At 39.2% G+C, this 27136-nt stretch overlaps 1 protein-coding gene across 1 annotated transcript; it reads right to left on the reverse strand.

Moving 5' to 3' along the window:
- Positions 1-677: 677 nt before the first annotated feature.
- Positions 678-26963, reverse strand: WDR48 (WD repeat domain 48). The gene is made up of 19 exons (XM_030943350.1): positions 26880-26963; positions 18245-18385; positions 17843-17921; positions 17483-17565; positions 17238-17367; positions 15397-15485; positions 14430-14531; positions 13873-14097; positions 12430-12504; positions 12028-12130; positions 11631-11728; positions 9925-10032; positions 9468-9564; positions 8869-8964; positions 6690-6795; positions 5254-5341; positions 4615-4691; positions 3716-3908; positions 678-2698 (listed from the first exon to the last, which is right to left on the reverse strand). Exons 1-19 carry the CDS (start codon positions 26925-26927, stop codon positions 2603-2605), a joined length of 2034 nt encoding a protein of 677 aa, XP_030799210.1. The 5' UTR covers positions 26928-26963; the 3' UTR covers positions 678-2602.
- Between the last annotated feature and the right edge of the window lie 173 nt (positions 26964-27136).

Consider the following 27136-nt stretch of genomic DNA (forward strand, 5'->3'; position numbering starts at 1 on the left):
AGACAGGCTGCACTACTAAACACCAGATTTACAACTCCTTCCTATTATGAACTTGGAAATTAATTAATTTTTGCAAACTCAATGCTCTCCTCCTTCTGCCTTCAGGACTCTTACAGACAGTACAAGTCCAAAAAAGGTGGCAGAATTTTAAAGGTAATAGCAAAAAACCCCTTCTCTCACTTTATACACCATGTAAGTCAGAGCTGGGAATCTGGGAGCACATTAGGGCACTGAATTACTGTGTGCTCTGAGAGAGCAGCTCAGCTGACCATCCCCACAGCAAAAGCTCTGAGCATTCTGTCCTGGCATTTTCAACATCAGGAAACCCAGTTTGATTTCCCATGTGCCTCTTACAACCTTTCCACACCCAGACAGCTCAGCAGCAACTGGCATGGGTCACTTGTCAGCACAAAAATACTTCCACGGTACAAAAGCAGCACTGCCCATGTGACATTCTCCCCTCAACAGGACTCAGAGCTCACATCTGAAGGTCTGCTCACCTCAGAAATTCTTACATCCAACCACATTACAAGGTTATCTTCACAGGATTCTGCTAAGGCATTGCCATTTCTTCAGCCATTGCATTATTTGAGCCTTTGAAGCACTCTGAAGCCCTTTGTTAAATTCAAGCTCCAAAATGGCACAATTTATCTAGTACACAAAACAACTTGAAAATATTTTAACTAAAGCCTTTTATTCTATACAACTGTGAAACATCATTTACCCTTCTGGCATTGCAGACTCTTCCATTAATCTTTCCTGTTACTGTGTTTTGGGATGGTTAGAAAGAAAAAACAGAAGGGAAGTTACAACCTTGGGCTGATTTCAAACAAAAAATTACTGTGAGCAACTCCAATGTATACAATAGGACAGGAAGACAACCAGGAAACAAAACATAACCCAAACAGTGCCTATTGGAACAGACAAAGACCCTTGCTAGTAATAAATACAAGTCAGGACAGATTACCAATAAAAGTTACAGTTCTGTTTAACCATTTAATTCACAAACAGCACTAAAAATGTGCAGTTAAAGCACAGTTGTGTCAAACTAAGCATACACAGAAATGGGGATAGAAAACTGAACCTGAATCTCAAAAGATGGGAAAAGACATGCTAGCTTAATTCTGAACCATGGTTTTGTCTAAGCAATGAATTTGCTTTGCTGGGTTTAAAGTGCAGAAGGCAATGACTATTTTGACTATATTTTGACTATTTTTTCAAATAAAACATGATGAAAAATACTTTACTTTTTGTCTGACCAATACAATCCCAGTAATACAATTTATTGGGACTTTCCTTAGGCCTCAACCTAAATCTTGATCACAAGATACAGGAAGGGTTAGAGCATGTGTCTCCTGAAGAAACTCCAATATTATACTGCCCCTTGAAGGCACTTGTGCTTCTGCTTCAGACAAGAGTAATTTTTAAACCATTTCTCTATGAGGGTTTGTAATTTGCTCAAATCTGGCTACAAACGGTTTTCTGGGATATCCCCACATTTTCCTCACAAAAAGCTGAAAGGCCCTTACCCTCCCTCCCCCCAATAAGTTAAACTTCTATAAAAGATTACCGTAAGCCTATGACAGTCACAGATTTTTAGAAATAGCAGTGAAAACAAGATCTGCATAAATCTCTAACAAAAGAACAATTGCATATAAAACCTCAGAAAAGAAGAATCAATATTTTTATCTCATGAATATGAAATCTGCTGAGAAGTTTTTAAAGTTTAACATTGAACATATGAAGTTATAATCAGAATGGTTTGAAGTTTTAACAAAATGTCACACACTTTTGGAGCACAGTTACCAAAAATTAGACTAGTGTGTCTTTAGAACACCTAGGACACAGTGCAGGAAGAAGTTATATATATTTAGAAAAAAAAATCTCTAAGTTGCTGCAAAGCATGTTCACTCTATTATGATGCACAGCATCACTGGACTCACATTGCTCTGATATTTTTCTAGTGTTCTTATCTTGCATGTCAACAGCTCTCTAAAGCAATTAAAACAATTCTCATGTTAATAACCCTTGGTTTGCAATTAAATGGGCCCATTCATTCAAGTATGCAATACCTATTTTCTGGTGGTTTTTTTTTCCAAATTTCTTTTAGTGGTAGAAATGCTTAAGTAACCTGTGAGAAATCATTGCTGGAACTTTATGAATGGAATGTACTAAAAATACCTCGTGTGCAGTTCTTAATTACATTGTGAACAGTGACTAATACGGCCAAACCTGTTTGATACCGAGCACGAGCAGATGAGGGGATTATGTTCTGAAAAAAAACCAAAAGCAAAAAGGAGGAAGCAAAAGTCTGCACTGGGTTATCATCCACTCTCTGTACACCTCACACAACACAAACCACTCAGGGACCTCCCATCTCACTGACTGAGACTAGGACAGACTTTAGTTTAAGTCATATAGATTTTTTTTTTCCTCTATATTACAGGTCTATTAGTCACTTCAATTAAATGTTTACTTCCCATCCATACTGAGGCATTAGAAGTCTCATCTACCTTAGGGGTTCAGGGCTGCTCTAGAACTACTCTTGGAACCAGCACAGCAAGGTCAAGTCAGAGATGGCTGCTCTGGATCCGCGCTGCCCTCACGTCGATTTCTGGCGGTAGTGAAGCGTCAGGTCCCCGCCACTCTTCCAGATGAAGTGCTTGACAGTTCGAAGGTCCATGTTGGGGTCCAAAACCTACACAGCAAAAAGGCAGCTTTTACTCAACAATTCTGCTAGGCTGGCAGAAATTAAAAAAAAAAAAACAAAGCAAACCAAACTGAAAACTGATACCAAGGTGAGCCATGCTGTTACCATCATATTTTCTGAAAAATCCCTTCACCAGGATTTCTTCTCCTGGGAAGCTGAGAAGCCTCAGAGAAAAATGAAAACAATAATTATCTGATCCGCTTTTCCTGCGTTTTGCTGCTTTGGAATGTGGTTTGGACATTGTTTACCAACTGGTCATTGTTTGATTGGTTTCATAGGAATTGTTTTTACCTAATGACCAATCACAGTCCAGCTGTGTCAGAACTCAGGAGAGAGTCACAGGTTTTTCATTAGTATCTTGTGAAGCCTTCTGTCGGTATCCTTTCTCTATTCTTTAGTATAGTTTTAGTATAGCATTCTTTAAAATAATATAATACCATAAAATAATAAATTAGCCTTCTAAGAACATGGAGTCAGATTCATCATTTCCTTCCTGCCACGGGGGATCCCAGAAAATACCACACGATGCAAAAGCTCAGATTTTTCAATTAGCAACTGAGCCCGATGCATTACTGAAAGATTTTAGCAGAATAACATGTAACTTCAGATTACAACCACGTCCTCAGTGCCTAATCTCCATTACACTTATTAGGCAATTAGTGGTTTCGGACCAATTTTGAAAACTGACAAAAAAGCAGAACTCAAAAATTCCAGAAATGCTAAAAATACAACTCTATGGAATTGTATTAAGGCCATTTGTTGACTATGAGCAAGTAACTCTGTAAGGGCCCCATGCCACACCAAATTAAACAGGTTTATTATGAAAATTCCTTCATTTGCCTATCTGCAACTGTCAGAAACTCATGTCAGCACTAAGTTAACACTGTCAAAACATTTACTTAGTTTTAAAGTTAAGAGGTAATCTGCAGAGTATTTCAAGCTCAGAACTCAAAAATTCACAACCATTTCACTGCTAGAGCCTGGTTTTGATCACAGGGAACTTACCTGGTCCTGGCACAGAAGTTCAATCTTCTCCTCTGCTAGCACAGCAATGTCCTCCTCCTTTTCTTGTTCTCCTGCTTTCTCATTGTTGGAGGAGCTCGTTGTCTGAGACTCATTGTCCAAGTTGATGATTTTCTCATACACATGTTCCATCACCTTTCTCACCTGAAGCATGTCACTGGCTGACAGCCGGTCTCTATAGGAGTTAGAGAACTTTGTCAGGATAAAACTTGAGAAACAAACTGTATTTCTTATCTTCACATCTCCTTCCTTAGCTGTAGCAAACTATGCAACTACACAGAGATCATCTTTATATTGTCTAGTAGTAAATTATCAGGATCATCCAGAATGCCATGATCATAACAGCAACTTAGCCAAAGAGTCACACAGCAAAAAACTCAAAAGTAGTTGAGATATTCAAAAGACCAGCTGCCAGTTACAGCTCATGTGACTGGCAAACTAGCTTGCATTCCCTACTCATCCCTTTTCAAAAAGCAATTATTCATCTCTGTTAGCAACAGGAAACAAAGCTGTGGTTCTGAACAGAGTAACAATCTATAAATTCATCTGTTTTCTGATTAAATACCACAAAAGACAAAGTCCCATTTCAGTAGGTAGTTCTTAGACATTTCTTAGCATAAACTTGCACAACTGCCTGTTGAACCCAAATCCACAGTGCTTTTAAATATTCTGATATAACTTAGTGCTTTAGAGCAATGCTGCTAAGTGACTAAGAACTTCTACAAATCCATCAAGCACAAAACAATTCTCTGGAAAAATCAGAGAATTGATTTGGTGGGTTTTTTTGGTGTTTGGTGTTTTTTTTTTTTCCCCTGAGCTTGCAGGGGTTTTTTTCTGCAATTTGGATATTCAATGTTGATAGTTATATTTGCATTACTTACTTTTTTAGAGTTTTTGCCCCTGATGATGAATGAGGCTGGAGGTAGAAGGGAATCTTATTGAACTTGGGCATATTTTTCTAGAAAAAAACAAGTTTCAGAAGAGTTAATTTAGGATGAACCATTATCAGCTCCTATTTGCAGCAGCTGTTATGTGAAGTATATTCAGCTTCTAATTATCAAAACTCATGAGAGGTTCCTAATCAACATCCCCACCACAGTTAACTTTCAAATTACTCATACTCCTGAGACACTTCAATTTAGATGATGCACAGATCATCTAGCTTTTGAATACAAATTATCATTTATTTCAAAGGCAATTAGATAGTATCAAAAGACAGCAGCAATATGAAGTATATTCTCTATTCCTGAGTTCCTCACTAGGAAAGGATACCAATTATGCACAGGACTTTGAATTCTTTATCTAAGACAGTCTGTCAAAAGAAATTGAGCAAGAAGTACTTTAACTAGAAACATCAAAAATGATACATCTCAAAGGATCTTGATTACAGATGTTGAAAGCGCTTATTTTAAATACAAACACAGCAAAAATTTAAAATGTCATTTCAGATACTGCAAAGGTAATTGTACTACATCTTAAAAAAAACTAAAAGAAGCCAAACTTATACACCCAATACTTACATCCACAGTGATGTCAATTACCCATTGTGGCACTGTTTCATTAAGAAGCATGGATTCAGTTTCACCACCCGAATCCCGACACAGCAACCTGAGACACAAAGAAATAACCTTTATTGTAACAACAATTATTGCCATTTGCATTAAAAAGCTTTCAGGAGAGGTTCTGCCCTTTTAATGGGCAGAGAGCCTGAACTCTGTTAGGATCATGAACTTACTGGGGAAGAGATTATTTATTTTCTGTGAAGAGCAGAAGGAGCTGTAGGAAGACAGATCCCAGCAACAGAGAGTAGGATCTCAGGAGACTACAGCTATGACACAGAAAATATATAAAAGCACTTTGCTCTGGATTGAGTTATGTTTGTGTGTTGAAGTACAGAACTGTCAGGAGAATGGGAAAGGCACCTGGCATAAAGCAATTCTCTCCTCCTTGAGAAAAAATGAGCTTTGCATGTAAAGCATCTGCTAAGCCCTCACTTGAAGGAAAGAATAAAACCAGCTTTAGGAAATGTGCACATGCAGTGATGCAAAAAAGCCACATTTCATTTTATAAATTGCATTTAGGTATTTTGTCAGAGTCCTGCAAACCACCTTTTAGGTCCCATAAACATGGCTTGCTCCCTCCAGTGGGGTCTTTCCAGTGTTCTCTTGAGGAGCAGGAGCAGCTATGTAAGAGGGAAGATCACAATGCAGGCAAATACTAAGCCCCAGGTACAACATAAATACATTGACACTGTAGGAAAAAAAGTCAGTTTTCCAAGCTGAAAATGGTTTCCCTGTTTCACTGACTAAAGTTACATCATTTGGGGCCTGTTCAGCCTGGGAGACAAAACTAACAAATCAAACATGCCCTACCCCTTAAATTTAAAATCCTCTATGCCAGTAAATGTCAAACAATTCACAATGTTTGCAAGCTCAGCACTTGTTTTGCAGCACTATTAAACTGTCTCAGATGTATCACATATCACAGTTGGCCTTTTCAATGTAGCATGAGAAGAAATAGAAGGGTAACCAGTACACATATTGCAATACAGAACCTGTGTTTCTCCCTGCCAGAGATTAGAACCTTCTACTGGATTTATCAACTAATTTTGGGAGCAGAAGCCAATTCTCTAGTGAGCAGCAGCTCCTGAATAATTCATCCTCAGATCAGCACAACACACAATCTAAAGTAGCACAATTTCATTCTAAAACACAGTTTAATTTATCAGTTTGCAGAAAGAGGGCACCCAAAAATATCACACACAACTAAGGACTATACACAACTCTTACTGCTTCAAAACCCCCCACCTTGCTGATGCTCAAACTCACATGCTCAGCTGGACAATGACATGTCTTAAATGTACAAACAGAGCCAAAGAACATTTCTGATAACATTCCTGCTTGCACTAAGAAAGGGATTGCTCAGTCACTGAATTTATATTTGTAAGTTTTTATACCTGAACAAAGTGCGTCCTCCAGCCTCACCAAAAATAACTGGTGTATGTGGTGGCACTTGGAAGTATCCATTTCCCTTCTGGACTCTGTTCTCCTGCTCCCCATTCACTGTTGGGAAAAAAACAACACATAAAACAGCAGTGAGACTGCACTAGGCCTTAAAACTGGGCACACATTCCACTTACAGCAGATGCATTTTGTAAATTACTAAGATCATAAGCTTCATGAAAACCAAGAAAATCCCCATTTCCAAGATATAACAAGTATATTAAAAAAACCCCTGGAGAGTAACAAGATCAATACAGGTTTGTGGCAGGCCTATTTCAAAAGCCTGTGAAAAAAGGAAAACGTTCAAGAGTCAAAACCCAATCATGAGGTTTTTTCCCCACTTTTTTCTGTCAAACTGAACAATAGTAAAATTAGGAATCAAGTAAAGAGACTCTGCTGAGACAAGACTGTTCTTCCCTCTAGAGTGACAGTACAGAACTCTGAAAGGTTGTTTGCACTGCTCTTCTACCTGGATTTGCCAGATGTCAAAACAACCTACTAGGAAAGCTCAGACTCACAGCGCCTTGAACTTCCTGTGTTATAAATTCAATTTATTATAGCTAATTACAGCAGTATGGTTCTTCAAAGACTGAAGAAACTGATTCCATATCAGGTGGATAGGACAAGATTAAAGAAAAATCAGCATTATTTATACACCTCTTGAGCAGAGCAGCTTCTAATCAGTGGGTATCTTGAAACAATGTAGAAGAATCTGGATGCCTGACTTGCACTTGGGAAAAATCATCTCCATTACACTGTAACACCTCATTACTGTATTTGAAGAGATGTTGAATTCAAGCAATATTAAGAAATTTAAATGGCATAGACTGATGAGATGAATGATTCCTCAGCTTTCTAAAGAGAAACATATGCAGGCAAAGAATAGTCAGAAATTGTAACATGCAAAGAAACAAAAAAAGAAAATCTGTATTGGAAGGGGTAAACATGATACTGAAGTTACAGCAAGTGAAAAATTCTATAGTTTGAAAGATTTTTTCATAACACTTCTCTGAACAATTGAGAGGAATAACACTGCAAATAAAGACAAAATAATTTGTGTTTATTTAAATTTGTATCTCTACAAAAATGCCAGTGTCCAACAGGTACACTTCACCTTCTCAAGTCACTGCTCAGTGCCAGTCTCCTATTTTTTTTCTTTTGGAAAGGCAATGAAAATATTCTGTTGGGAGTGCTCCAAACATTGCACTAATCCATACCTCTACACAAGAATAAGCAGTGTAGCATCAATAATCCAACACCACAAAAGCCTGTGAGTGACACTTCTCAAATCTTGTCTGGCTCTAAGCTGCAAACTGTCAATACACAACAGTCTGAGAATCAGCAGCTGGATCCAGAAGAGTCTGCCAAGAGTTCTAAACCTCCTTGGAGGCCAGTTTTGAAAGAAGAGAGCAACTAATTCTTGGCACAGTCTTGTCACAAAGCAGTGAGATATGCTGAATGTACAGTTTTCTTAATTTCATCATCTATCTACAGAAAGTAGTTTCTTAATCACCAAAAATGAGACTTCAGTTAACTCTGACCTGGGTTGAATTGAGTTCCAACTCAGGAGTTACAAGAGTCTTATTTTGCCAAATTCAGCCTCTACCTTACATTTCACGTGGCTTTCATCTAAGGCCTGATTATATTTAGCATTATTGCCTTAAACACCACTTTAAGGAGTTTTCTATGGAGCTACTTCATGTATTATTACACTGAACGTATTTTTTCCAATCAAGCTTTTATTTTGTTCACAATACCTAGAAGAAAACTGGAATTATGTCAAGAGAATACTTGCTAATGTTGGATAACTGAATTATTGCTATTTACTGTCATTATCTAGTGTTTCTTTTCCAAGTCAAGCCTCAGTTTGCCAGTAATTGTTTTTCATCAATGTTTTTCATCATGTTTCTGTAACTTCAGAATCATTTTTTCACCTACTTTTTTTCACAGACCGACTGAAGATTTTTGCTGATACTTTCAGACGTACAACACACTTTCTAGTGTAAAGCAAATTCAGAAGTGCTAAAAAACATGAAGTCTATAATGCACAGAGAGATAGGTGTAAGACAACAAATGTATCTGTTTAAGAAACATGGAAAAAGTAATAAAAAAAGAAAATATTAAAATACTGACCATGGTTTATCTCATTTTCTTCTTCATCCATTGGATTGATATGTGTTCTAGGCCAATATTCCAGAAGTGCTTGCAGCAGAAGCCCTCCAAGGTTTACTGTCAACACACAGTGAGGCAGAACTTCAATCACACAAAAAACCATGGGCAATACAATAATGTCCATTTGATCCACAGCTGAAAATTCCCCATGAGTTTGAGCAGGCCTGTTCCCAAAGCAAACTATTTATGGGCACAGAAATCTGCTTGTCACAATCTGAGAGCTGCATGTTACAATCTTTCAGGAAAAGCTGATTTTAGAATCCCTGCTGTTGGATCACTCTTGTGCTTTAACATTCTCTACATTAGGTTATAATTACTTTTTCCCTTTTGCATCTTAAAAGTTTAAAACAAAATTAAACATAAACCCTGAAGAAGACTGTTTCAGAAAAAAAGGAAATACTTTCTTTGGAGAATATGTTACAGAATTTAGTATTAAGAAAACCTCAAAATCCCAACCAGATACTGACATAGGTGGCACTGGAATACTTCAAAACATATAATACTGGAATTTATTCTGATTTCTTTGTTGAAACAAACCACTACTATTAGTTAAGACTTACATTTTGGATCAGAACCATCGGGACTGCTAAATCCAGCATCCTTTGCTGAAACCCAGGCAGCAAAGCAGTCACTTTCATCCAAAGTAATTGTCAACATCTGTTGGCAAAAGACCATGAGGGATATAATAGTTGTTTGGGATTAACTAAGTCTATAAATTTTTAACTTTGCTCCTACAAACCAAAGAATTTCTGAAAGCATGACAGCACACTTTGTTTACCAAACGGTATTAATTCATAATTATACTGGTGGACTATACCACAAATTAATTAAAACAAATCTGTTATTCCAATTATTAAAAAGCAAAATCTGCTGTTTTACTTGAAAATAAATTTAATCCATCAGAAAAGCAATGAATGTTCTTCGAAAGTTAACAAACTAAAACCTTTTTGAGCAAACAATATATGAAAAGCAGTGAAACATGACATTAAAACAACAGATGAAGGTGCTGTATCTCACCCCGGTTTTCAAGTCCACTGAGAACCAGTTTGGCACATAAACCATTTTAAATCTCTTCTTAATTTCTTCTTCAAAATCTACTTTCCCAAGGTCTTCAACTTTACAAGCCTGCTCACCAAAGGAAATGTACAAGTAGTGAGTCATAGCAACACCTCAAGACTTTTCCTTGATTTTCATACACACTTGGAATGATTGTGACTTATGATCTCTCCCTGAGCACTGCAGTCCAAAAACATCCAAGTTAAAAGTTAAATCTTTTTTAAAAAGTCAAGCAGTCATTTATATTGTAAGTAATTTTTATTCTTCATTTATCTCTGAGGTAGTGGCATCAAGCCAGTAGAGGAGTCTGGAAATATTACTTCAGATTATTACAAAATATTTTCCCTACACAGAGTAGATTGCTGTCTTCTAATACCCCCTGTCATTTTTTCCCCATCAGTACCAATATTTCAGTACTCCATCAAACACCAGTATTTCCAGCACATCAAGCAACAAATTCAGCTCAACTACTGTAATGGGAACAGCAGTGAATGAATTTCTCTGCAGATGCTTTATTTCTAGTTTTTTCATACTTTTACTTTAGAAGTCCTTTAAGTAATTCTGTTAAAATCCAAATTATTATAATCCACTTGCAAAGTCAACCTGAAATACTTGTTTTAGGCAAACACTAAGGACTGCAACCTTGGAATTTATTCCCACAAAATCCAGGAAAAGTTACAGGAAGCAAAGACTGAAGGGTGCAGCTTCAGGTAGGAAAACCTCCCTCTCTTTCTCCAGCATCCTCAATAAAGTCTCAGTTTTCAAGTGCAGGGAGCAATACTCTGATCTGGCAAATCATCTCACCTCTACAGTGAATGTGTATTTAAACACATGTCAAGTGACACTTCCCACAGCCTTACTAAGAAAAAAATATCTGAATGAAAGTAAAAATTAACATTAGCATTTAACTTTGGTCCTGAGATCTAACATTGCACACTTAAATACAGACTGAAATAAAGAAAACTTTTCCAAAAAGAATCTAGATAATTTTTAGCATAAACCTATATCCTCCAACCTAATCTCTTTTTTGCTTCATTCAACAACTCAGTAAGTTGGCTGAGCATGCTTTACCTCATTACTGATCTTGGCTGCTGCACTGCATAGCTCAAGAAGAAGAAAATATTTAGAATTTAAACAGGCTTTTGCCAGAGAATAAATTGATGACCAACTCACTGATGTGAGATTTGAGTCCTTTCTCTCTGCACTCTTTCCCCTCTCCTCTGAGCAATCACTGGGTAAAGCAACATCAAGAAATGTCACACCAAGTCTCCCCAGGCAACACCGGGCAGGAGCCAGGCTTCCTTCTGTTCATTTTCCTGCCTTCCTGAGTTACCAGTAAGCACAAGCCCTCTTTGAAAGAAAACCCCATCAAAACACACATTACTATTTCCTGGGAAAAATTCAAGGGTCTGAACTTCAGGAGAATGCAGATGGCAATACTGGATTGAACTTAGATGTGTGCAGGTATCAGCCTCACATCAGGGAAAGCCACAAAAAAGCTCAGAAATGCCCCCTCCTTTTTCAAAAGACAAACCTTGCATGAAATCCTGAGACAGAAAAATGATTTACTTTCTACAACAAAAATCTCAAACACTAAAAATGTATATATAAAATTGGCACAAAATAATTACTCATCCAACAATAAAAAATCTGAAATTAATCCTTACCTTCAAGACATCCCAGTATGCCACATTATTATTTGTGTCTTTGGTTAATATGTGCCTCTTGTCATTAAGAATGTGGCACTGAATAATACTAGCACCCCCTGGAAAACAAACAAGAATTAAGGTTACTACTACTGTCATTTTTTTCTAATATCACATTAAATTAAATTGCATGACATGACATATCCCGTTCTTTGCTTTCACTTTTTGTGTAAATCTTGGACACCACCAAGGTTTAAACATAATTTTAACTGTAACCAACAGTGGATAGACAATAACCACATTGTTCTGGTTGAAATCATAGTATCAAGTTTTTAAAAAACTTAGTCCATCTTAACGCTCTATCACTTGTGCTAAAGATAACAGGTTTTACAAGGTCCTCTGCAAAACAGCTGTTTACCTTTTATAACTTGGTCAGGCTGTGTACACAGGGGTGGTATGGGATTGGTACAATCATTATCATAATCTCCTGAAGCTCTAAAATTATGGATTCCCTTCAAAGTCTGAAAAAAGAAAGAAAATGAGACATTCATAATCATCTAAAAACTCTGCTTTTATCTGTGAGTAACAACTGATAGTTCATGCTGCTATGTAGATGTTACCTACCCGGTTCCAAGAAATAGAATTTATTTCTAAAAGCATCATAAACACAGAGCAAAGAAAGTAATTCAAAGCTTCATACCTTTTGAGCAATTTCAATGTTAGTATTTTATGATTTATTTTAAAGAAAACTTACACATCACAGTACATCCAAATCCCATGCCTACTCAAGTACTCACAGACTGTAAAATGTATCACTTACCCACTTATTCACAGAGGATTTAGTTGTTGCTACCCAAAGTGCTGGAGGAGGATCAGCTGATCTATCCAGTTCCATCTAAATAATAAAACAAACTTTCAGTCATGCTTCACTTAGCTTCCCTTTGATAATTAGTATTGTCTTGTATAGAACCACTCCTATAAGTGAGAGCATCTCAGAAACAGCACTACTTTCAGTTTACTGTAGAAATCCAACGTTGAAATGAAAAGTAGCAAAGATGAAACTTCTGAAAATCCAGAGGAATTATTACAAGTATTCAACAAATGAATTCTAGACATAGGCAATAATAGATGCAATAAGTATTAACACAGTAGTTAGAGTTACTTCCAGCATGATGAAATTTTGCCTAATGGACAGTTTCATTGTACAGTATTTTCTCAATTACTTTGTATTTAGACACTTCAAACTGTTAAAATGAGAATGTAAGAAGTTCTTACAGAAAAAGCAGAATTTTATATATTTGGCTCTGACATTACATTTCTTAGATCACTGCAGCCAAGATTAGAGGCCCCTTCTGACCTTTGTACAGCTGACCAGCACTTTCATTTTCCATTTTGAACTGAAATCTCACATTCTGACTTTTCCAGAACTAAATTAACATATCCAGGATTTTATCTTAACACTCTAAGCTAGAATTCACTCCCAAGGAAAGCCAGGCTGCTCATATCTATTAGCATATGCTTCAATGGCCCACTCCTTATATACCTGCAGGTTCCAAAGTCATGTCACTGAAGTTAGAGACAGCAAAAAAATTCAAAACACAGCCTCTTTGAAAGATTCAGACTTGTGCATGCAAATATCATGTTTAGGTATTCAAAAAAACCCACAGACAACTTTACTCCTGGTTGCCATGAGTATGTAACAGATTCTAAAACAGTCCTGTGCACATATGCTGCTGCTGCTAAGAAAAATCCACTTTTTTACAAAACCCTGGCAATGCCAGCTCCGTTTCTTAAAACTGTACTAGAGTCTGATAAACTCAACTTCTCATGTGTGAAGCATATTCAATTCCAGTAATATTCAAATTTGCACATTTTCAGGAGCTGCCGGCATCCATCTTCTTTAGGCAATTAAACTTCAGATGCAATTTAGGAGACAAAGCCAATCTGCTGAAGATGTGGTATAGTAAACACTTGTTGGCCAATGTGAATTCTTTAATCAATTTATACCTCAAGCCACTGTTTCATGAGAAAACATGCAATTATCCTTTTATATTGTGAGAGTGACAGAACACTGGCACAAGTTGTGAATTCTCCATTCTTGGAGATACTCAAACCCCACCTTGATGGGGATCAAAAACTGGTTGAAAACCGGTTGAAAACCCATCCAGTGCTCTTGGGCAGGGCAGAGAAATGGACCAGATGATCTTCAGCCATCACTCCTAACCTCAGACATTCTATGATTCACTGAATTAAAGTCAATTACCTTAAGAACTGGTGCCTTTTCTTCACAGATCAGCACCCTGATATCAGGATTTCTTAGATCTGTACAATAAATCTTTCTGTCTCTTCCTCCTGAATAAATATGAGTGAAGGCTTCATTGACCTGCAGAGCCCAAACACCCTCATCATGGACTCTGTACGTGGCTATGCACCTCTGCTGCCCAAGGGACCACAGGCGGATCGTCCCGTCAGAGCTGCCTGAAAGACACTGAGCAACAACCAGCACATTTCAATCAAACAGCTAGTTAAGGATTTCAAAATATTTTTCCCCCATAAAAAGGTTTCATCATTTATACAGTTATATTTTTCCTCTAAAATGTTGCTAAACAGGTAGCAGCTCTAGTCATGATTTCCAGTATTTTATGTAAACCCACTGCACACCTAGATTAATATATAATTAAAACATCTTTCACCCATCAACCTCCCCCCCTCAGCCACTAAATATTTGTAATCTATGACACTAAATAAGTACATTGAAATGGACTAATGGCTTTTTTCTGCTCTCTGTAAAATGCCTTTGTCTCAGGTTAAAGCACATACCTGGGTGCCATCTCTGTTCAACAACAAAGCTTTGACATTGTCTGTGTGCCCTTTGAGTTTCATCAGTTTTGCACAAGTCCTTGGATCCCACACCCTTAGAACCTATGGGAACAGACATTGGATAAATGATGTTAACACCATTCTTCCCACCAACGTGCTACCTCTGCAGAAATTAGGCCTTCCCAAATGAATCAACCCTTATTTCAAACATGTGGACATTCATCACTGAAAATATGTTTTAACAAGACAGACATAACTATATCTCATGCAGCTCTAATAATCAGATGTGATCTTCCCTTGATTTTAATTTAATTTGTTCTGGCTTCTTCTGTCATAAAGAAATAAAGAAAGGAAGTGACTGGAAACAGGACAGTGTGATGTGGGCATAAAATGTGCTTCTGAGAATCCTCTCAGATGCTTCACTGGTGTATCCTATTTTCTGTTTTATATTGTCTTGGAAATAAAATTCTCTCAAGGTTAGATTAGGTAAAAAAACCAACTCAAAGATTTAAGCCTGTTTTACCTTCCTTAACAAAGAGCAAGGGCTGTCTCTTGGGAACACTTGAGCTTCACTAGCTCACTTCATTTCCCACCTCCTGCAGGGATCTTGCAAATTGCTGGCACCTTTTCTCCTACCTGCAGCAACTGCTTCAGTTTTGATAATCATCTGAGTCATGTGTCCTCAAAATCAGAGCTCTTGTGGGGAAATGTAATGATCCCTGACAAAGAGGGTTACACAAGATGATCTGATTGTCTCCCCTATGTATTAAAGCTCTATAGATACATCACATCTTCAGACTGAGGCAGGATTTGTATCCTACACTTGCACTCCCACTTAAGAGAAGTGTCTGCCCTCACTATTGAAAACACAAAAGCTGTTACAGACATGACATGGAAAATGAATAAAATTGTCTCTTTATACTGAAATTGAACTGAAGAGAAATGAACCCCACCAAATTTTGCTTACCTTTTCAGTGGACCCTGATACAATAACTGTTCCCATTTGATTCATTGCAAGGCTGTAGATTGAGTCTTTGTTCCCACTCAGGGAAGAAGCTATTTCAAAATAAAATGCACATTTTCAATTTTAATGCTGTTATTCAAAAAAGATACTTATTTACTCAAACCTGGTATTTTAATACTCCTTGAATTGTGAAAATAGTGCCACTCTGCCCCATATATAGAGTTGCTTTCAGAAAGACTATAGTCAGCATAGTGCTGGGAAAACCCCATTCCAATTCTTAATCTACTGCTGCATAAAAACAAAGTAACCCCTCAGATTTATGGCCATTACAATTTTGGCACCACAGTTCGGTGCCAGAGCCATCAAGCTACCCTTGCTCAACTATGTCATTGGAATATGACACTTCTTTGTGATCCTGTAACACACAGCATTTGGATTTAAGTGCACTGATTTTTTTTCTAAGCCAAGTAACAGTAAAATACTACATTTTGTATTAGAGGCCCTTCTAGCTCAGCAGAAATGCAGAGAAGTTACACTGCAGCACTGAAATGTGTTATTTGAGCAGGGATGCTACCTCTGCACTTGTGAAAACCATATGGCAGCTCCTTAGCATCACACCTACCATGGGAGCTGAGGAATTCCATACCAACCAGCCTAACTCCCTTTTGGAGATTAAAGTACCAGTCCCTCAACTCAGAAAAGCACAGACACAGCAAATGAAAATCATCTATTTAGAGAGCACAATCAGGCATTTCATCAAGCCTCAAATCCATACCATCACTCTGCCAAGAAGGCTGAGAATAGCAACAAACTGCATGGCCAGTAAAAATGTGAAACTTCACACAGTGATTTATTTATATGATGGAGCTAACTTTCCAACACAGGATTTGTAACCTAATATCAATTTGATATCACATTTTGTCACAGTGGAGAAACTTGTGTCAGGGGGGTTTAGGCTGGAAATCATGAAGAGGTTCTTCCCCCAGAGGATGGTGAGACACTGAACAGGCTCCCCAGGGCACTGTCACAGCCCCAAGGCTGCCAGACCCCAGGAGCATTTGGACAACAGTCTCAGGCACAGGGTGACATTTTTGGGATTGTCCCATGTAGGGACAGGAACTGGACGCAATGATCCTTGAGGGTCCCTTGCAATTCAAGATATTCTATAACCCTATATTCTATAATGCCTTTCTGGGAGAGAGAAGCAGGACAGGTGACTTCCTAAAAGATGAGGGTGACATTGAGAATAAACCCTGATGAGTAGAACCTACAGTTTCTCCTTGCCTTCCAATCTGCAGTGAGTTAGATCTCACCAGTCTGTTATCCTTATATGTAATCAGTGCTTTCTGTTACTCTGTGTGCTTTTTAGTCTAGTTTATCTAGTAACTATTCTTCTGACAGATTTGACAAATGAATCAAATCCTACTTTAGGAGCTGTACTTCCTGTTTTTTCAGCATCTATACAAACAAAAAACCAACCCCAAATCACAGAACACCAAAAATGTAGGAACAAACAAGCTAACAGAACATTTCTATAAAAGGCTGGTTGAGAGGCTAAAATCTTCACAAGTTGAAGTTTCAGAGAAACCAGCATGTCACAGTTCAGGAGAAACAGTTCAAAGAGACTTGTCCTCTATTCTAAATGCCAGGACAGTTGGCTGCTCTAGATTTCCAGCTATTACATAACACACAAATGGACTGAATGCATACAAACCCCCTGTTCAAATTTCTTGTCCATTTTTTATGTTCAGACAGAAAAAGGCATCCATAGTTTTAAAATGACCTCACAGATTATGCTACACAATAAAATGGATTGCATTTGCCTCCCCTCCCCAGGTACCTACTTGTGACAGTATTATTTGAGGCAGTCAGTGCTGTGAGAGTATTTACATCCCAGAGGAATATCTGTCTGTCCAGCCCAGCAGATGCTACCAGCTCCTTATCTTTTGCATATGCTAAGGCTTTCACATAGTCCTACAATAAAATAAATGTAACAATATGAATCAATGTTATCCTTTTGAAGTCTACATCTTACTAATTGTAAGAATGGCACTGATCACACACAGTATTTACAGATAATGTTTTTCACCTTATGCGTCCTTAGTGTTGACATGCAAAATCCCTTATGTGCATTCCACACTTTAACAGTAGTATCTGAAGAAGCAGATATCACTAAATTGGAAAGAATAAAGACTAAATTTTAATGGCTTATATATTACTTTAAAGCATATTCGTACTACTCTAATTTGTTTTTCAAAAGAGATTAAAACAATTCATATAACATTTCAATTTTCATTAGAACAGCTGCTTACACTATTTACCAAAATTAAAATATACATCACAAATTAATTTTACGCACTAAGAAAAGATGCAAAATAATTAAAGCAGCAGATAATTTACTTGTATACAGTTTCTGAATACTGCAGTTCTGAAACTTTTAAGTACTTACATGTTTTGCCATTGCAGCAGAGCACAATGTCATTTACCCAGTCTGTGTGATGTTCCATAGATGCTATATAAGGGTCTTGCTGCAAATTAATAAAAAATAAGCTCATCACCAATGGAGAAGATTGTGACTATCACATCCTGTTGTGGTACCTTCTTCAACCTGCATATGGATTCAAAGTTTCCTAGTGCAGAGTTGTTTGAAATCGCTCTCCCAGAACCCTTTTTGTGAGAACTACACAGTTATGTAAGATACCACAGTATGAACAATATCAAATGGATTCTGTGATCACAATAATTGGCAGCTGTTAAAAAAAAGCATCACGTACAGCCCTGTAGGCAGCTTACCAGCAGGATAACTTGGAAAAAAAGTAGGTTTAGACCCAGGAAGGCTGTCCTGACTGACCTTGTGCTGATTGACACTCCATATCCTTATGATGGAGTCCCGCCCTGCCGTGAAGAGTCTGTTTAATGCTGGGTCCAGCTGAAGCGCATTTACCCCGTTCCGGTTGTACTTCTCCACTTCATCTCTAATCACATAGGAAACCTAAAACACATTTGCACAAATCCAATTATGGTATTAAGATACTGACATGGCCATAAAATCTGAGCATCTAATTTCATCTTTGTAAGGTTCTTGAGCAGAAAACACAAAGAGTTTTACAAGCATTGTCTGTCAGTTTGAGAGTTACCAGCACCACCAAAGTCATTTGCCCCCAAAAATGGGGAACAGTCAGAGAAGATTCAGCTGGAGCCCAGTAGATTATTTTAATCATTGCAACTTAAGCTCAGTTAGACCCAGAGAATCCTCAGTTCAATTCCCTGCTGTGTGTGCACATTCTGGATGATCTTACACAACACACTGAGTCTGTGTGTCACTTCCCAAGTGGGTTCCACAGTTTCCATAGCTGCAATGCCAGTATTTCCCAGTCTCACAAAGGAGAGGATATGGTCACCATGGCTTACAAAGCACTGAAAGACTGCAGATACAAATTCAATAGGTGTCACTACTAATTTTAAACCCATTCTTTAAGAACTGCCTACCTGCCAATATAGTAAGAAACTCAAACTCTTAGTGCTCTTTTAGACAAATTATTCCACTAGTTTCTTTCCTTCCGTGTTTGACAGTACTGTGTGTAAAGGTTATTTCATGGATTTGTTCAGAAAAACTAAAAGGAAATTTCAGGAGACCCTGAAAGGCCACAGCAATCTCCATTATTAGTGTTCAGTAAACACAATTCTAAGACACCGCAGTTTCTTCAGAGCAACTGCACTCACTTTCCTGATCCCTGCATTTACACACCACTCTGAGGAAAGCCCTCACACTGAGGGAAAAGGAGGGGAAGATGCCAGTTATGCATCCTGCCAGATTCTATAAAATATAATCAGAACAAGGTAAAATTTCATGCTTGGTGTAATCAAACCTGCTGAAAACAGGAATCCTCTGGATACACAAGCACCAGTGTTTTGAAAATGCTTACAAGGAGTAGTCATGGGCTAGAGATCTGAAATCAATTTTTCACTCCAGTAACTGTGTTAAAGTAGTATAAAGAAAATGTTTTCCAGTTCAGATCTCAGTGACACAAAATAAATCCAACATATTAAGATGTTCACTGGTCCTTATCACAGAAGTATTTTACAGCAGCTCAGATTCTGTACCATGAGAGTTGACAGGTCCATTTGGTGAATATGGGAAATACTTCCATCAAATTATCCCATCCTCAGGCAGCACAGCCAGAGCACTGATGCTTCCAGAAGACACATGTCCAGTGCTCTTCCCTGGTTGAGAAACAACTGCAGCAGCTCTACAGACCAACACTGAAGGACCAAAATTAAGAGCCTCCTGAATCCTCCTGCCTCTGCACTCTCCATTAGCATTCCACAAGTCCTTCATCACACAATGATGTGATGTACATAATACATAATTGCATATGTACAGTACACATACATAAGTGTATTATTATACCCCCAATGCTCTTAGAGACCACTCTCAGCCCTTTTACTATCACAGCTCTTCCAGTTTTAAAGTGTGTCCTCATTTCCAATACTTTCAGCTTCTCCCACCCATTCCAGACTCATCCATAACATTATCAGTCTCCATGCTCAAGTTTCCACCTATACACAGCTCCAGAGATGCTGCTGCAAGGAGACGCCACCAACCACACAGAAGTGTTCTGTTAAAGCACTTCAAGCACTTGAGGTATTATTTCTTTGTGAGATGCAGAGAGCAAGATCTATGTGCCACTCCTTATCTGGGCTTAATCACATCATGGCTCTATTGCTGAAAGACCCACACAGATTATGTGTACAAAAGTCAGGGTTTAACATTATTCCAACACAAGGCAAAGGGATGCCCATCAACTTCATGTTGCTGCCAAATTCTTTGAATAAAACCAACGAAAACACTTAATTAAAAATACTACATGTGACCAGCTAAGAGAAAAACCTAGAGGTCAGTAGATCAAATTTAATGTTATTCATTAGAGAGAACAATATTTTCCTAACACAGTATCAGGCTCAAGATCAGCAGGGCCCTCCACCCCTTGTTTTCCCAAATGCTATCAGGATATTCTTGGAGAAATCCTCAATTTTCAGATTTGTTCCTCCCCTGTCAGTCACCTCCCATATTTGTTATATTTTCAGGTACAATTTAAGAGCTCTTCATTCCACTCATAAGTTAGATTGTCAAACTATGTTAGTCACCTAAGCATGATAACAGTGATGCTTTTTGCACATAATGATACTACTTCTTTTCAGTTTAAAAGAAGTCAAGGAAAACACAGCCATAAATATTTAAAAATGAAAAAAAATCCCCAAATGATGGCTTACTTTAGTAAACAAGGTACTTTTCATGCATGATTAAAACTTTCACAGGATTTTGGAAATTGAGTCATACTTTTACATTAATCTTGATGAAATTAAAGTCAGCTCAACCAAATGCTGTTTTACCCTCACAAAAAGACATGATCAGAGGAGACTGACAACCATTTCTCATTAGCAACAGAACTGAAATAGTCAAAAGTTAATTTGCCCTCTATTGCCTTTAATGACTTCCACATATTAATTCAGTCAAACATCTCTTGGCAAGTATTGTTTTCATTTTAAAAGAACTGGGATAAAGAGAGGGGTTATATTGTTTCAATGTTATTGTTCCCTGGTAGATCTGAACTGGATCTCAGCAGAAATTGACCAGGAAACCCAACATCATCTTTCTTTCTCCCTGTGACAAACTGGAGTAAATAACTCTGCTGTAACAGAATTAAACAAGATTCAAATCTTGTGTTCTGTTTTTTGGTGTAAATACAAGAGATCTTTGATGTAAAAAAATACGGCAAAACAACAAAAAGATCTTGATACAAAATTTCCCATCAGTGACTGCTACTGTGCACAGAATTCAACCAGTTATTTTTGTCTCTCCTCAGATTTTTACAAAGTGTTATTTACTGTCCACAGAAGGAATAGCATACTTGTCCTGATAAACTGTCTTAAAAATTGAAGGACTAACAGTAAGTAAAAGAAATTCCTATTTTATTAGGTAATGATAACTTCCTCCATGTCGTGGGGAGAAACCATGGCAGATAGTTTTCAATCATAAAAGTAATTCTAATCCAAATTAAATAAGGACTTCTTAATTTTTTTTAAATTTCTGATACTACAAGGACAAACAAAGAAAATTCTTCTGTGGTCAGCAACTTGATGGGACACATCACCAACACTTCAAATGAAGACTGCAATTTGAGCAGCTGGCTATGGACAAGGCAAACTATTTATCCTGAAAACAGTATGAGCTGAAAAGGACTACAGCAAAAAATGCACTCTCCAACTCATTTTGGAGACCTAATGATATCCAAGTAACTGTGAGCTGTTTACACTGAAAATAAATTCATTAAGTACTTGCTCATCCAAAATAATAAATATTGACCGGTCCATTCCTGGTAACCAGGCACTGGGGCTGAAATCAACATCTTACGTATTAACAAAACTAGAACAAGACACACAGCACATGTGGGTGAACTAAAAACAACCCCATGAGACATTTGTTGCACACCACATGGAACCCTTTGGAAAGGGAGGTATCACACCAGAAGCATCCAGGCTTGTACTTAAATGCATTAACTCCATACTAACATAGAAGGAAAAATTAGGGGCTCCATAAAATCTGTTGGAAGCGGTTGAAATGCATGGGGAACGTAAAATGTATCAATAAAAGCAACAGCAAGTTGACTAGAAGAGCTGAAACTTGTGTAAGAGTGGTGGACACACAGCCAAGTCCACAAAACCAAAACATTCACAAAGAACAGAGGAAGATTGCTGAAAACCCACATGTGTTTGTCCATTATGTTCTTATTTGAGGAGAAAAAGGTGAGAAAAGTGCTTTTTTGTTTGGTTGGGTTTTTGAGTGACACTCAGCATAGACTTAAATATTAGAAGATTTAGTAAGTATACAAAACAAATACAAAACCAAAGTATATTTTCAAGCCTGTGTGTACACAAACATATTTAAACAATATAAATGCAGTGAAGTTCTGGCTGAGGAGAAACTGCTGTGATAAAACCTCTGTTCCTGAAGCACACAGATCTTATCACTGAAGACAAAGCACTGGGTTCTGCCTGGAAAGGGGTGTAGAGACCCCAGAAGTGAGGGCTCTGAGACCTCAGTGGCATTTGCTCCTTGGACCAGGCACATCCCTCCTGTGCCTTTTCCAGCAGAGCACAGAGCAAACCACAGACACAAAAATTGGGCTACAGATCAGCAGGGCTTTCCTGCCACACTGGCTGGGAGGAGCAGGGCTTGTGTCATGGGAAATATTTTACTAACAACCAAAGCTTTGCCATTGACACTGCTGCAGCTCTTATAAGCTCCCAGAATGAGTAAGAATATTTCACAGCAGCAGTGCACAAACATCCACTCATTAGAAAGAGTTTATGGGATTCAGGAGCCTAAATGGATCAGGAGTAATCATTTTAATGACTACCTAAGAGCTCCAGACATAAAGCTACTGCCCACAGATACATTTTGGCAAACAAAGCCAAATGAATTCCTTGCAGGACTTCCACTTATCCGTGCAGGAAACACTTGTATCAACTGATGTGGGGTCATGTTACCTTATTACATTACATGCATTATAACAGATTTTATCTTCCCAGATGGGTAAAATCTGCTTTTAAAACATCCCACCAAACCACATGGAGGAAACAGTAACCAGCTGAACTCTGAGGACACTCATTCCTTGTTTCTAAGTGAACAATTATAAACAAAAAATAAAAAGGTATTTCTCCAAATCATGGGAGGGTTCTATGAGATCTGAATTGCATCAAGAATGAGATAAGCAGCAGTGAAATACCAAGGAAAAAAAAAAGAATATTGCTTTAATATCTTGGTGGAGCATATGTATTCCTAAACACATGGCTTTTAATTAAGGAGACTATTTGAATTTTTACCTAGGCTCCAGAATAAAAGTAATGAAAGTCATTAAGAAGCTCATTTTGTCTTTTTACGATGGAATCAACATACTGGCTGTGTGTTTGCTTAAGTATTATATATGAAATAAATAAATATTCAGAATTATAATTTTACATTTATTATGTATGAAATGTAAAAATAACATATCACATCTAGTAAGCTGCAGTATTAGTGCACAAATATGACAAAATCAGTTCAAAAAGATCACAATGGTTTGGGTTGGAAGGAACCTTAAAGATCATTTTATTCCAAGCACTGCCACAGGCAGGGACACCTTCCAGTAGACCAAGTTGCTCAAAGGCCCATCCAACCTGGCCTTGGGCACTCCCAGGGATGGAGAATGAGATTTCTTACTCTGTACAAGACTTAAAGTTAAAAAGTACTTAAAATTCATGCAATCATATTGTAAGGATGCTGATCCTTATATGGCACAATTCTCATGTGTTGTTTTGAGTTTGGGGGGAAATTTATTCTGGCCAGGGAGCAAGTTTGGGAGAGCAGTTACAGTGCAACTCCTCCAGGGCAGCTCCTTCAAGGCATCTGCAGGGAAAGCTTCACCTTGATTTGACTGCCAGGACAACATCTGAAAGCTGCAGCACATGGCCAACAGCAGCATCTGACACAGCCCTGCATCCTCCTCCTTCCCAAATCAGTGTCTGACACAGCCCTGCATCCTCCTCCTTCCCAAATCAGTGTCTGACACAGCCCTGCATCCTCACTGACTTCCCAAATCAGTGTCTGACACACCCCTGCATCCTCACTGACTTCCTAAATCAATGTCTGACACACCCCTGCACCCTCACTGCCTTCCTAAATCAATGTCTGACACACCCCTGCACCCTCACTCCTTCCCAAATCAGTGTCTGACACACCCCTGCACCCTCACTCCTTCCCAAATCAGTGTCTGACACACCCCTGCACCCTCACTGCCTTCCCAAATCAGGGTCTGACACACCCCTGCACCCTCACTGCCTTCCCAAATCAGGGTCTGACACACCCCTGCACCCTCACTCCTTCCCAAATCAGTGTCTGACACACCCCTGCACCCTCACTGCCTTCCCAAATCAGTGTCTGACACACCCCTGCACCCTCACTGCCTTCCCAAATCACTCAAATCACCCAAGCTCACTCCTGCAGCCTTCAGAAAGGCAGGGCTAAGCTTCACAAACACCTTCCACTGGACACTTCAAATGCCTGACTCCCATTTAAAGAGTTTAACTACTTTTCTTTTTCTCTGCATGGAATTTATTTTGAGGCCTAAAATATCCACTCTGATTAAACCATCAGAAACTAAAATTATATGCAGAAGCACCCTAAACTGACTATTTTGGATGGCTTTGCTTACCAGTAGAACAGGTGCATCTAAGCTAATAATAGTTCTGATTTCCATAAACTTCAACCAGCTCTCCTGCCATGTAAGAAATCAATGTTCCTTCATGCCTAAGAGGTGTCTTTTGTAAAAGCCTCTTCTTCCATCCTCATAGGTTTGGAACAAATTTCTCCAACTCTGTCTCACTTTCAAAAACTCTCTGTAGAAGCACCCTAAATGCTCAGCTATTGGGAATTAAAATAAATCATGAGGGGTTTTATTTTTTCATTTGCAGCTGATGGATAAAACAGCCACTTAAAACTCCTTTACTTGAACAAAGTCCTGTCACTAACCAAGCAGGTGAAATAATAAGAGTCAAGAAAAAAATGCAGCTTCTAGTTAAGCTTTATAAATGTTTATCATGGAATGGTTTGGGTTGGAAGGGACTTTACAGATGCTCTCATTTCACCCCCTGCAATGGGCAGGGACACTTTCCATTATGCCAGGTTGCTTCAAGCCCTGTCCAAGCTGGTCTTGAGCACTTCCAGGGCTGGGAAGCTTCTCTGGGAAACACAACCAATCTGGATGTAAACTCACAGTGCACTGCTGAGACACAGACCAGTGTCATGTACATCAAGTGTCATTAGTACACGAGGTGAAAAAAACACCACACAGCACAATGAGAACAGACAAAACATCATAAACCAGCACAAAACCACCTGTAAAAACAAACTTTTGAGCTAAGCAATGCTTGGAGAACAAGAAGTAGTAATGACAAAAGGAAACAGTGAGCTCTTTGATGCATGCTGCTGTCAGGGAAATACTACTTCATAAATAGGAGTGCATCAAACAAATATCAAGGTACAATAAAATCCCCCTCCTTAGGGGTGTAACCTGCAAAAACCTTGTTCACAGTACAGGCATTCTTTATATTTTAAAGCATATCCAACTTTTTTCTGTCAAGGCAAGGCAATTCTTTATATAGAACTGAAAGAGTGCTTCCCTTAACCACAGAAATCACTAAATGCTCTAAAAGATGCCCATTTCCTCTGTGTGATAAATGAAATGTCAAAAATCAAGCCCATCTCTGTTTTGAAAGCTCCTAATGCTATTTCAAGCCTAATCAATATTTCATTTGATCCCACTGGATAGGTACAGCTGAAACTGGCACTTGCCACTAGGCAGCTTTGCACATTGATAAAGCATTAAATCTTTTCCACAGTGAAAGCTATAAAAACATCTAAAGGGCAGGCAGTATCACAAACAAGAAGAAAAGCATTGAGAACCATAAAATAAACCAATTTTAATGACTTTAACTGTTAAAGTCTTGACTTTTTATACACACTTTAGTTATTCCAGTCTCCACCAAGGCTACAACAATCCAATTGTAGCTACACTTGGGCCCACACCACAGGGTTTAATTCTTCCTCAAGTGTGCTGGGAAAGTCTACACCCACCTGACTGTCTGTGCCATGGGCTCCCTTCAACAAATGCTGCCTGGAGCTGGAAAGGAATACTTATGAAACTTGAGAAGAAAAAACCCTGCTCCTTGCTCACGTGTGAAAAGGGACAGAGTATTTTACAGAAACTAAGCAGAAATATGATGCAAAGCAGATCACAGAATCATGGAATGGTTTGGCTTGGAAGGGACCTTGATGGTCACCCAGTTCCAACCCCCTGCCCTGGGCAGAGACAGCTTCCTCTAGGCCAGGCTGCTCAGAGCCCCGTCCAACCCGGCCTTGAAAAATTCCAGGGATGGAGCATCCAGAGCTTCACTAGGAAAACCATTTCAGTGTCTCACCATGCTCGCAGCGAATAATTTCTTCCCAATATCTAACTTAAACCTACTCTGGCACCGGACACGGCCGAGACAGGAACCCGCAGCTCTGTCGCTGCTGGGAACTCCCATTCCACCAAAGCAGATCTGGGGGCATCGTTCTCTTGCTCTCCCCCCGTGCTCCGCCGCTTCTGATCCGAGCTGCTTCAGCTCTGCCTCCCGCGGGCTGCAGAGCCCGGCCGGGTTGGGCAGCGAGCAGCAGCTCCCTCCTCGCGCTGCCTCAGGCGGCCGCTCTCCCCCTCGGCCGGCGGAGGCGGGGGAGAGACCCCGGGGGCGTGCGGCGCTGCCTCCCCTCAGCGCAGCGCGGCTGTGCGAGAGGAGGCGAGTGCGCTGCCACAGAAACCCCCAAGGGCTGACACCCTGCGGCCGCTGGCGCGGCCCGCGAGGCTCCGGGCTCCCTTTGAGCCGTGCCGGCCCCGCCGCGCCCTCACCTGCACTTTCCGCCGCCCCGCCGTGTTCTGCCGGTGATGCGCCGCCATCTTGCATGTTGACACTGTGGCGTCATGTCCGACCGGAAGTGCCGGCCCCCTCACCCGGCCCGCGCGAGGCTTTTATATGCGAGCGGCAGGAGTGGGCGTGGCCAAGGGGGCGCGGCCAATGGGGGCGTGTCCGTCGTTCCCGCCCTCACGCCGTGCCCGCCATGTTGCCGCCTCATGAGGCGCCGCCTCAGCCCGGCCCCAGGGCGGGT

This window comes from Camarhynchus parvulus, chromosome 2 (assembly GCF_901933205.1).
Source record: "Camarhynchus parvulus chromosome 2, STF_HiC, whole genome shotgun sequence".
In the NCBI taxonomy this organism is placed as follows: domain Eukaryota; kingdom Metazoa; phylum Chordata; class Aves; order Passeriformes; family Thraupidae; genus Camarhynchus; species Camarhynchus parvulus.

Bases quoted from the DNA above. Each gene is read 5' to 3' on its own strand.
- WDR48 (XM_030943350.1), bottom strand. From the start codon at position 26,927: ATGGCGGCGCATCACCGGCAGAACACGGCGGGGCGGCGGAAAGTGCAG. The intron at 18,386-26,879 runs GTGAGGGCGCGG...AATGTGTTTTAG, and splicing joins CGGGGCGGCGGAAAGTGCAG to GTTTCCTATGTGATTAGAGA. The intron at 6,796-8,868 runs GTCAGTATTTTA...TTTTCCCAACAG, and splicing joins AGAAAATGAGATAAACCATG to TGAATGGGGAGCAGGAGAAC.